Source organism: Gavialis gangeticus, unplaced genomic scaffold, assembly GCF_001723915.1.
Source record: "Gavialis gangeticus isolate Ggan-Ray unplaced genomic scaffold, GavGan_comp1, whole genome shotgun sequence".
In the NCBI taxonomy this organism is placed as follows: domain Eukaryota; kingdom Metazoa; phylum Chordata; order Crocodylia; family Gavialidae; genus Gavialis; species Gavialis gangeticus.
In genome coordinates this window covers 108174699-108187248 of record NW_017728992.1, presented here as the reverse complement: position 1 = coordinate 108187248, position 12550 = coordinate 108174699, and the positions used below count along the sequence as shown (strand labels likewise).

The following is a 12550-nucleotide window of genomic DNA, read 5'->3' as shown; positions in this document are numbered from 1 at the left end:
TTTTTCTCTATTCTTCCTAAAAGCCAGAAAATGCATTGTGTAAATGAGACAGATTATTCACCTGGTTTTAACTAACCTGATAATAATTTAGATGGGTCTGTTGTTACACTTCTTTGATTTGACATCCGTTGACGAATATCCGGGTGTTGGTCCAATAGGATCATAGTAGCTTGTTGCCATGCACAAGGCCATGCCAGTTGATCATCATTTGCCCCAGAGATCAAGTGCAAATAAATAGCCAGGTTATGTGAGTTGTTGCTCATGCCATTCACATATAAACCAATCTGAAAAGCATATCCTTTACTAGAATAAAAAGGTGGACTGTATATTTTTCCCATTTGCCCTTCAGGGCTTGTATTGAGCAGATGTGTAAAATTTCTAATATGCCAGACGTGGTGGGGACACTGTGTTTCTGACAGGTTAATATCATCAATAGAAAGGCCTCCAAATGATAAACCTGTTCCTTTTATGCCTTCAAATATAATCCGGAACTGACTTGTGACATTCAAAGAGATGTGGTACAGCTGCCAGTAATTCACAGGTGAACCTGAAAAAGAACAATCGGGTGTTCTAAGGTAGCAAACAGTGCAGTCAGATATTGTACAGAATGAAGGATCTGTTATAACCAGGGATCCAGGTTTTCCATTTTCTGTGAAAAAATGGAGGGAAACATAGATTTCCCCTTTTGCCACTTGAGGCACCCCCTGGAAAATTCTAGCTCTTAGTTTTTGCCTATGGAAAAATAACAGACCAGCTTTTCTGTTGCAAAGAATTCAGAAAGACCACAACAGGTCAAAATATTTTTAGCACCGTGGATTTCTATCTGAGATATTTGGGTTTTCCTTGGGATAAAGGGACATGGTAGTGGGGGTCTACTATAGACCGCCACACCAGGAGGATGAGTTAAACCTGGAATTCTCCAGACAGCTCTCAGAGGCCGTATGGTCAAGGGACGTGGTTGTCATGGGTGCCCTTAACTACCTTAACATCTGCTGGGAGGAGCAGTCAGCCACATGTAACTGCTCATGTAGGTTTTTAACCTGCACACAGGACCTTCACCTAACTCAGGAGGTATATGGTCCTACTAAGGGAAACGCCTTTCTGGACTTGATGCTACAGGGGATGACCTGGTTGGGGGTTCTGCAGGTACAAGGTAACCTAGGGGACAGTGACCATCAGTTGACTGAGTTCACTATCCAGCATAGGGTGGGAAAAGTAACCAGCAGGACAGAAGTGCTAGACTTCAGAAAGGCTAACTTCAACGTGTTAAGGAGATTAGTTACTGAGGCATTGAAGATCAAGAGCATTAGCGAAATGGGAGTCCAGGAAGGGCGGTCGTTTCTCAAGGGAGCAATCCTTCACGTGCAGAAGGAGACAATCCCATTGCACACAGAAGGGGGCAAAGGGGCCAAGAAACCCTCTTGGCTGAACAGGAAAATCCAGGAAAGCCTAGCGGCAAAGAAAGGCATACAGGCTGTGGAAGCAGGGGGTTGCTACCAAGGAGGAGTATACCACCTTGGATCACACTTGCAGGGAGTCAGTTAGGAAGGCCAAAGCAGCAACGGAGCTCAGGCTAGCAACAACAAAAATTAAAGACAACAAACATCCTTCTTCAGGTGTATAGGGAGCAAAAAGAAGGTGCAGTGTAACATAGTACCCCTACAAGACAGGCACAGGCAATTGGTGACAGATAGGAGGGACAAAGCTGAACTCTTCAATGAGTTTTTTGCCTCTGTATTCCTGAACACAGATCAAGACAAATCTCCCAATTGCATTATAGATAGGCACAGAAGGAACACCAGTCTACCAGCAGTCAACATCGACCTAGCAAAGGGACACTTGGAGGGGCTGAATGCGTTTAAGTTAGCAGGCCTAGATGCTCTTCATCCAAGGGTGCTGAAGGAATTGGCCAGTGTCATAGCAGAGCCATTGGCATGGCTGTTTGAGCGCTTGTGGTGCTCAGTTCAGGTCCCAGAGGACTGGAAAAAGGGCCAATGTAGTCCCTATTTTCAAGAAGGGGAGGAAGGAGGATCTGGGTAATTATAGGTTGGTTAGTCTCACCTCTATCCTTGGGAAAACCTTTGAAAAAATTATCAAGGATCACATTTGTGGGAGCCCAGCAGGAAAATTAATGCTGAAGGGCAACCAGCACAGGTTCATAGCAGGTAGATCCTGCCCGACTAACCTTGTTTCTTTTTATGACCAGGTCACAAAATGCTTAGATGCAGGACTTGAGATAGATGTCATCTACTTGGATTTTAAGAAGACCTTTGATAAAGTATCTCATCCTATTCCCATAAAACAAACTGAGCAGCTGTGACATAGATGATTACATAGTCAAGTGGGTGGCAAATGGGCTTAAGGGTTGCACCCAGAGAGTGGTGGTGGATAAGTCGGTATCAAACTGGAAAGATGTGGGGCAGTGGGGTCCCGCAAGAGTCGGTCCTTGGACGTGTGCTATTCAGCGTCTTTATCAGCAACTTGGATGAGGGTATGGAGACCACTTTGTCCAAATTCATGGATAACACGAAATTATGGGGCAAAGTTAACACACTAGTGGGAAGGGATTGAATCCAGGTGGACCTGGACAGGTTGGAAAAGTGGGCAGAAAAGAATAGGATGCAGTTCAACAAAGATGAGTACAAAGTACTGCATCTAGGGAAAGAGAATTGGCAACACACCTATAGGCTAGGGGATGAAAGGGATCTCGGAGTCATGGTTGACTCCAAGATGAATATGAGCCACCAGTGTGATGCTAACTACACTCTATCATGCATTAGCAGGTGCGTCACTAACAGGTCCAGGGAGGTGATACTTCCCTTCTATGCGGCATTGGTCAGGCCGCAGTTGGAGTTGTGCATCCAGTTCTGGGCACCACGCTTCAAGAGGGATGTGGATAACCTTGAGAGGGTCCAGAGGAGGGCCACTTGTATGGTTAGGCCTGCAGGTAAGGCTGTACAAGGAGAGACTGAGGGACCTGGATATCTTCAGCCTCCACAAGAGAAGGCTGACAGGGGATCTTGTGTCTGTTTACAAATTAATTGGGGAGAAGGGAGGGGCAGGAAGAAATTGGAGATGCTCTGTTTACCAGGGCACCCCTTGAAATGACTAGGAACAATGGCTACAAACTGACAGAGAGCAAATTTAGGTTGGACATCAGGAAGAATTTCTTTATGGTAAGGGTTGCCAGAATCTGGAATGGGCTTCCAAGGGAGGTGGTGCTCCAAAAGATACAGATCATTTGGACATAGGGGATAGGACAAGAAGTAACAGGTAATTCAGGTTGATAGGGAGAATGTTCTAATCATAAAAGTAGGTAAACTATAAAGTTTGCTATGAAAATGCATACTAATTCAGATTACATAGTGAGGTTTTGGAATATGTAGTTGGTAGATTTTAAATGCAGGTTAGTTAGATCAACATTTTGCTGGGGTGGTTTAAACAGGGGTGTTCTGAGTGGGTGGCTGCACTATGTGACTTGCTAGGATCCCTTTCCGTCCTATTTTGCTACAACCATAAGCTCTTTAGTTGTCCATATATATGGGATAAGAATAAGTCAGATGACATAATTGATTATATGATAGGAAAATGATTGGCTATGTTTCCATCAAATATTATCTTATTATATAAATAATATAAGTAAATATATAAAAATATCAGAAAAATGTTATTTTACTGCAGTATGCTCTTCCCTGCCAGACACTAGAATACACACATTTTAAAAAGGAATTTTATTCCATACCTTTTATCTCTTCAATGAGTCTTAAAGTGCCATTGGGATGGGCTGAAGTATACTCCTTTACCAAGATGTTCAGCTGATCACTTTCGTGACCGCTGTTGTAATAGTAGAATTGCAAGCACTGAAAACCTCGTTTGGGATATAGAATTCGGCTCTCCAGAATGGCTCTGTTTCCCACATTGCCAGTGCTGGTACTAAAATGCATGAAGTAGCCAGTGTCTGCCAAAAATGCGTGAGGAATGGAGAAGAAAAAGAAAGTAATTTTTTCTCCTGTTACATTTTTATTACTTTTGCTTAAGAAAAAAAAAGCAGATTGTTTTGGGCAAAGATTAGGCTTATAAATCACCTGCGTACCCACATGACCTAACCTTTACCCCCCTCTTCTCTCTTTCCTCTCTCTTCTTTCTCCTTCTTCCTCTCTCTCTCTCTTTCTCTTTTCTCCCTCCCTTTTTCTTCCCTGCTTCCTTCCTCTCTTCTTCCCACTCCTTGCCCCTGCTGGATGCAGTTATCTTTGCTTGCGAAGGACAAATAACACTTTTGCTTAGTATTACATCATAGTGGTAGGATGATGTAGTAGTAGTAGTCCTCACCCAGAGGACTCAGCCAAGTTGGGACTCATTGTATTGAGCTCCATACAAACATATCTTTAATGACAATTGCTGCCCAGAGATGTTACAGGGGATGAAGAATTTAAAGAGATTTTTTTCTCCATAGTTAGCTATTTGCCTCATTTGGCACTGTCTTGCTTATCTATGCGCCATTGTGTGGTGTCTTCTGGTTTAGCTATTTGCCTAGCACCAATATTTTGCTGCTGACATCCTGCCTGGCTGGAGTGTTAGCCTGGCTTGTTGAGCCCAGACTCAAGAGATCTGCTGTAATAGGCTCAAAAAATAATTGGTTTCAAGTAGATTGTTTACCCAGTCATAATAATGCATATTCACAAATATCAGCCATTTCAAAAGGACTTCTGGCAAACCAGTTTCCAGTTAGAGTAGACATATCTTTTATACCTCAACTACCACAGCTTGTAAATGTAGTTCTGAAGTAGGTTAGAACATCTTGCATAGTTTTCTTGTTTTTTTATTATACTGAAGAACAGAAAGAGCTCAAATGAACTAGTACCTTCAACTTGTTTTAAACATCTGCAGCAAAAACACTAGATTTCCCTAATGCTTGGTTAAAAATTTAACTGTAACTCAATTGTCAGCAAGTAAACTCTGAACATGGTCAAAGTTAAAGTCAGCGAATGTGTCTTTGCAGAAACCCTTTCAAAAGAGATAAGAGTAGCTATTGCCTGTTACCTGTACATTGTCCCATGTTAGTATGATCAGTAGTTGGTCCAGCAGAAACCTGAGACAAATGCTGCCAGTCAGTATTATCTTCTGAACTTTGAATCATGCCACATACATTTGCAAGTTCAAAGCTACACGTGTCCATGAAGGTTAGTGAAGAGGCTGCAAGATACAAGTACTTGAGTCCAGTCATTTAATGCCAGTCTCAGAATATTAAGAAATGTAGGCCCTATGCTGTGTGCGCTCCAATCCCATTGGAGTTGTGCCTGGAGCTGGTACGACTGGGCCATTAACAAGCTAGTAAAAAGACATGACAGACTCCGTGATGAAACTGGCGAATTCATAGCTTGGGTTCTTTGAATGACAAAGAGAGTTAAGTCACTTCATCATACCTGGGAAGTGTGTTGATCACAGACTGTGGTTTCTTGGGTATTCTATTGCTATTCTAAAATAAGCAATTATTTACAAAAAATCATAATGGCCCAGATCCTCTAATTCTTACTCAGTTAAAAAGCCTGTGAATGTGCCTTTCCCAGTCTTCTATGTCTTCAAGGCTAGCAGCGTGATCACAGTTATTATGAAGGGTTTCCTGATACCAGGATACAACTGAGCATGGTATATATAACTGCTTTGAATAATCCATGATTTAGCTGGGATTTTAAAAAGGTAACAGCACATCTGTCATGGAAGGTATTTCAACATTTATGGTTGTATCAATTCAGAGAAGTTGTAAGGGTTTCATCTTCCATATAAACATAAATTGAGTGAACGTACAACATACATTTTAATGCTAAATGTTAAGCTGACTATGAAGGAAAGAACAGGGCAAAGTTATGGCTCTGTCTAAGCAAGGGGAGAAACTAAGAAAAAAATCCTGCTCTTATTTAAATCAGTAGCAAAGTTCCCATTGACTTCAGTAAGGTCAAGGTTTCACCTATTGAGTAAATGTGGGTGGAGATGAGAGTAAAGGATAGAAAATGGCATCTTCTTGGTGGGAAAAAAAGCATAGAATGTGGGGAAAAGACAAGGAAGAAAGGTACCTAAAATTTACAGAAAGGGGAAAGTTAAGGGTTGCAGAAGGTATGGGGAGGGACTCAATCTAAAGATATCCTTAAGTGTAAACTCACGTTTAAGATCCAACTGATGGCAAGTAATTCATGCTCTTAAAGTTTAGCAAGCATGTACTGAACTGGGACTTAATTGAGCAGTAGGATTATTTACCAGGATCTTGTATTTATAAAATACAGTGTTTCAAAATACACCTACAATTCTAGATCCTCCAAACTATAAAATCATCTTTAAAGCATAATTGTGACTTTGCTTATAGATGCATTAATCTCTGCTTCTAGACTCATGAGAACACCAAAAAGTTCTAGTTGATCTGTATGTCAGTGCACAGTCATTTGATTAGTTATCCAGTCTACTACTGAAGACTTTTAATCCTATTTGATCATGACATTATTCTCTAATCCTTGTTTTCACTCATGTTAACAATAAAAAAAAGCAGATTATATTGAAAGTACCACTCGTGACTTAATTTGACACCAAGCATGCTGTAACCTAATTCTGAGAGGTAAGAGCAAAGCAAGGACAGATACAATAGGAACTGCTTAGATGTTAGTTTTCCTACAATGCCTACAGCAACAGCTGGGGAATCAAAAAAAAAAACCATGTACAGGACAATTCATTTAAAATAAGCACTCACAGAAAAACAAGCTGCCTACCATAAGTAGTCTTCAACAAAAGGTCAAGTAAAATTGCAGAGGAAGCTTTGCATTGACTCTTACACAGCTGGATATCTGTAGGACTGCTCTTTTATTTCTAGCTGTCTTTGCTGCTTATCACTATTTCTAGTGTTCTTAGCATTTTTTTAAGCGTTAGCTTCTCTTTTACCTGTGCCTGGGTGAGTCCACTCCGAGTTAAACTCTCTCACCTTCTTCCAAGTAACAGACAAAAGATGGCAAAGGAACTCAAAAGTAGTAGAGAAACTTACAACAGTTGTACAGTTTTTTCAGCTTCCGGAGATCATAATCACTGAAATCCATTCGTTGACCAATCACATCCATGAAATCTGGTATGTTAGTTAAAATTGTTGCTTCTGTTCCATTCTGGAAGGCATTTTTACTATAATGCATCACAGAAGTGAAATCATAAGGAGTATTCAAGAAATCTGATGTTCTATCATCATATGTATTGAAATTGTGCTCTTTACCTGAGGAGGGAAGGAAAGATTATTGGTTACCTAAGATAACACAAGTCGTTGACACTTAGTGTGTACATTAAACTTAAATTTTTAAATTTTAATATACCGTGGATATAAGCTTTAAGATTTCTAGAGCTAATTCATAGATGTTTAAGACCAAGAGGAACCGTTTTGATCATCTAGGCTCTGATCTCCTGTATAACACAGGATATGGAATGTTTTCACATTATTCTAGCATCAATCTATAATCCCTAGGTAAAGTGTTGCATACCTTTCAAAAAGATGTTCATTCTTGATTTAAAGAGTTCTCACAATGGAGAGTATACCACATGTCTAGGTAAGATGTTCTAAAGATTAATTACACTTACCAAGTTGAAAAGTTGTGCATTACTGTAGTTCTGGTCTGTGTTTGTTTAGCTTTAGCTTTGAGCCGCTGAGACTTAATATGACTCTGTTTGCTGGGTAAATAGAGAACATTTACTTGTCATCCTACATAGTGTGTTAATAGTGGGTAAACAGAAATGGGATGAAATTCAGTAGAACAAAAAAAGCAGTCATGGACTTAGGGACTAATACCAAAATCTTCTGCTATAAGCTGGAAACTCATCGGTTGAAAATGACCAACTGGTGGATAGAGGACCTAGGTGTTAGAATAGGGTCAGTCCTAAAGTGACTTAGGTATTCTAATTAATGACAACATCAATGTTTTCCATGCTTCTGGCCTTAGCTGGTTGTCACAATGGGCCAGGAAAGATTTTTTTTTCCCTTCCTGTTCTTTTCCCTGTTCCCTTCCTGTTGTAGGTTTGTTTTTGTTTTGGGGAAGGGGGGTGTTGCCTTCCTCAGAAACATTGGATGTTGGCCACAGCCAAAGCTGGGGCTCTTGACAGGTGAGCCAGTGCTCCTGCCAAGACTAAAACCCAGTTGTTCCTGGCTAGAGGGTCTTGCCCCTCCATTCAGGGTCGGATGGATTGCCATATTTGGGATCAGGAAGGAATTTGAGTCTATGGTTAGATTAGTAGGGACTGTGGGGGGGTGGGGTTTGCTTTTCTCTGTAGCAGGGGTGAGGCCCTCTTCCTTGGATCTCTCAAGCATATTTTAACAACCCTTGCAGCAGCAGGACACTGGCTACCATTGTCCCCCTACTTTACCTGTGGCTGGTTAGGGCGCTGTGTCGTGTGGCTGAGTGACAGGGTTGAATGTGTAGTTTTAGTAACAGGTTACAAAAGAATTTATATAGGATGGTTTGGATAGGGATGATCCTGCTTCAGGCAGGGGTTGGATTAAATGATTTCCAAAGGTCCCTTTCAGCTCTACTTTTCTATGATTTCAGTATGTATCAGTCAAAATATTTTCTAAAGAGACAGAGAAGTACTAGTGCTACAGTACCAGGCCCTCATCTGAACTACTTTGTACAGTGTCTGGTCACACAATTGAAAGTAGAACAGGTACAGAGTAGGGCCTATTAGGAGGAGCAAGTAAACGGAGAGTCTGCCTTACCTAACCAAGCTTGTTTTATTTAGTCTAGCAGTATATGACTGATGTTTATAAATACTTCTGGGGTGTAAACACTTGGGAAGGAAAAGAGGAATTTAAACAAAAGGATGACAATATTGGCATAAGAACAAATGGGTATAACTTGGCTATGAATATATTTATGCTGGAAACTAGAAGAAGGATCCAAGGTCTCACAACAATCAGATTCTGGAAGAGCTTTCCAGTGGGAGTGGTGGGAGCAATAAACCTAGCTGCTTTTAGAAGGTAGCCTGAAAATGTTATTTAAGAGATTATGTAACATGGTCCCCATGATAGCAGAAAACTGGACTCAGTGACCAAGAAGATTCCTTGTAGTCCTATGTTCTTCTGAAGCATCTGAGAACCATGTGGAATAGATGATAATAAGAATTATTGATGTCTATTGCCTAAATGAGATTGCTTAAATGAGACATTTCTGAATGTTTGACTGAAAGATAGGATGAGGTAAAAAGAATCATATCTGTAAATATTTACTGTAGCTGAATGAGGTATTTCCCAGTCAAAACATATAATGAGAGCAATGCAAAGGAGAATTAGTACTTACCAGTACTAATTCTGTCCCACATTATTGTAACATAATCATTCCTATCAGATCGCGATTGCTCGTGCCAGAACCCCAGCGCATGAAGGAACTCATGCTGAACAGTCCCAATTCTGTCACAGTTGGCTCCGATTGAGAGCTGCTGCTTCCCTTGCCTGCGGTTTCCTATTGACGACCAGCATCTAATAATAAAATTAAATGCAAGACAGGTACATGAAATGCATAACTGATCACCCCCAAAGTAATGCTTTTTATCAGTTTACTCCTCTGAAAGATACATTTTTAATTTAAGAGCTTCACAGTTTAATTAATTTGTTACACAGAGAGCACTTTCTATATGGCTGCACGTACACATCACTGTACGGCAACATAGCGCATCGCTATGGTGAAGTAGGGCAACGTGTAGACATGCCCTAAGTGTATGTATTGACAGTTCTTTTTTCTTTATATTTAACTCTGTAGTAATAGAGCTGAAGCTATTTCCTCATATCTATCCCCTTTCATTTTTTTGGTTTATTTCTTTAATATAAAAATGTCACCATGCTGATGACAAGAGGTGGCTGTGACTTCATCGAGAAAAAAACACTTCAAAGTACCACAAAAACATTGATCAGAAACCTCTTGGTGGCAAACTTAAAAAAAAAAATCAGGCCACTCAATTATGGTCTAAGTGTATTTATTTCTCAAAGAGTTTAGTTGCTGGCAGAAGATGCCAAGATTGATAACTGAGAGTGGATAGTATGTCTTGACTCTGTTTCTGCAACTGCTAAGAAATAAGGTCCTGCCTTGTCCAACCAAATAAATGCGAGATCTTCTCACAATCTCGGCATGCATCCTACCAGTATCTCCTGAAATTGATGCTAATGAACCTATCTCTGTGGTCCATGAAGCCCTGCAAAACCAGGGGATGGAACCAACCAAAGGCATAACAATTTGTCTAATGCAGTTTGGCAACTCCATTTGCTGAAAGTCAGCTCTTATTTTAGGCACATTCTTTATACTGACAACCCCCAAGAAAACAACTTGCAAAATGACATCATAAACCTCTATCACAGTTTCACTGATTTGCCAATGCTAAATTAAACTGGTTAGTTATGGAGCTATAGCAGACTAGAGTAGCCAGTTTGCTGACAGAGACAGAAGCACTTTTTTGTACATATATATAATTCTCAAAGGCTTTCCAGCATCTCTGTGAATGATGGCATTATAAACAGTTGGGGGGCAGTTGGAAGGAATTCCTCCAAGAGATCCACGGTTCTGATCACCCCTAGCCAATGAACAGAACTGAACAACATGCCGTGCTGACAAACCTGTGTGTGACAGTGGGCTTAAATAACTTCTGTCCCGGGGGTCAAGAAGGAAAAACAAGTTGTCCCACACTGCATGACAAATCAATTCCTTGAACAACTCTTCTCCATGCAGCACCAGGGAACCTCAGATAGGCCTCCCATAAATCCTGGCACTGCACGCGCAGAGGCAAGAAACCAGGGTATATTATATAAAAGTTCTGTAAGGGGTAGGGCAGTTTGGCTGCTTCAAGCTTGCAGGCCGCTTACCCCAGTGTCAGATGTGTAACTATGTAGATATACTTTGAGCTGACCAATTCATTTTACTTGAGGATGAGCAGCAAACATGTGGAAAACATTTTATTTGATTACTGACTTCATTCAAGTTTAAAAGTATAACCGTCCTAAACATTATGGATTTCATATCCCACTACTAATCTTTGGAGACACCTATTTCTCTACCTCTCGATGTACCTTAGAGGAGAAGAGAAATGTGTTTAGAGAAGGTGTTTATTGACTTTCTTCTAGGGTGATTAACTTTTATGAATCTGACTGGCATTCCCATGGACTCAGTGCTGCAACCCTTTAGACTAAGATCTTGTTAGCATGTAGATATAGGAGACCTGACTGAAACAAACTTATGATGAGCAAAGTAAAAACAAACAAGTCTGACTCATTTTACACTGTACCATGATATTAGAACATGGGAATAGAGTGAAATTAAAAGAAAGGAAATGTGGAAATTTGGGCATCTCAAAGTCAACCTATTGAAGTCTGACTGCTACTCTAGGAGGCCATAAAGTCAAACGTTGTAGCTGAACTTTTAAAGTGATGACCATTACTAATATTATTGTTAAGCTCTTTAAGTTAATGAATAGAGAGAGGTAGTTAGCCCTATTAGTCTAAAGTTAGGCAACAGGCAGGGTAATTAATACAGTAATCACATTAGTTGCATTAGGAATTTGCAAGGAAGGAATTTCTCCTTAAGCAAAGAGTAGCACAGCTAAACAATCAAGGCAAGATATCTTATTACAACAGATGGACCTATGATCTTGTTTGCTGAGGCAAATACTTCTCTAAGGGTAAAAATTGATGTTGGATTTCTCTTGGGACAAAGCATTTTATCTTAGGATGCGAGGCTACAAATAGATGTCATGTTTATCTCAGGATAATCCATTTTATCCCAGGTCAAAGTCCAAACATTCAGACATCTGTGTCCATCATCCTGGGATAAATTGTAAAAAAACTCACTGGATAAGAAGTACTAACAGTTTATCCTCAGACATCACACAGTATGTCTAAATGGTTATCCTGGGATTGCATTATTGATTCAATGACAGAAAAGCAGCAGTGCTTACTACACCCTTATTTGAAGGGTGATGTGTGTAGATGCCAATCCTGGAACATTTCTGTTCTGGGACAGGCACAGACGCAACTTGTCCAGCGACAAAACAACATCTGTTCATAGCCCTACCAACATACCTGTGAAGTATCTAATGTAACACTTTTTCCTAGGATGATCTCTGTTAATTGTCATTTACTCCAGGGGCCAGCTATGTGTAAAAAGGGCTATGACATTCCCAGGTTTGCACTTGTCACGTTTGAGGCAGTTCTGATTGATCCATCTCTTTTTACTCAACTTAAAGGTGAGAAGTGGAGCCTAATGCTGAAGCCCATTAAATACCATTGCCTAAAGTGGGCTGTTCCTACTCAGACATAATTCCTGCTGGATTCCTCTTGAGTTTTGTCTGAGCATGAACTGCAGGATTTAGTTCTATTGGCTTCATACAGACATTTGGGGAGATTAGGGGGAGCTTAGGTTGAGTTAAAAATAGCCACCTGATCTAAGGTAAGTCAGGATAGAGGTGGCTAGCAGGGAGGTGCTAGGGGGGATTGGGAGCCAGGCGGGTTCTGTGGGATGATGGGGGGGGGGGGGGGGGGGGCCCCCGGGGGGGG

The 12550-nt window shown here is 40.7% G+C and overlaps 1 protein-coding gene and 1 long non-coding RNA gene across 2 annotated transcripts in view; one reads left to right on the top strand and one right to left on the bottom strand.

Annotated features, from left to right (window-relative positions):
* Window positions 1–12550, bottom strand: part of MEP1B (meprin A subunit beta) — a 50624-nt gene that overhangs the window by 4512 nt on the left and 33562 nt on the right. Inside the window, 5 exon segments of the mRNA XM_019526735.1 lie at window positions 77–547; window positions 3743–3958; window positions 5041–5193; window positions 7025–7243; window positions 9312–9490. Coding sequence (XP_019382280.1) covers window positions 77–547; window positions 3743–3958; window positions 5041–5193; window positions 7025–7243; window positions 9312–9490 — 1238 coding nt within the window.
* LOC109304256 overlaps window positions 1–12550 on the top strand; it is a 52126-nt gene that overhangs the window by 12434 nt on the left and 27142 nt on the right. The gene's annotated exons all lie outside the window — the stretch shown is intronic.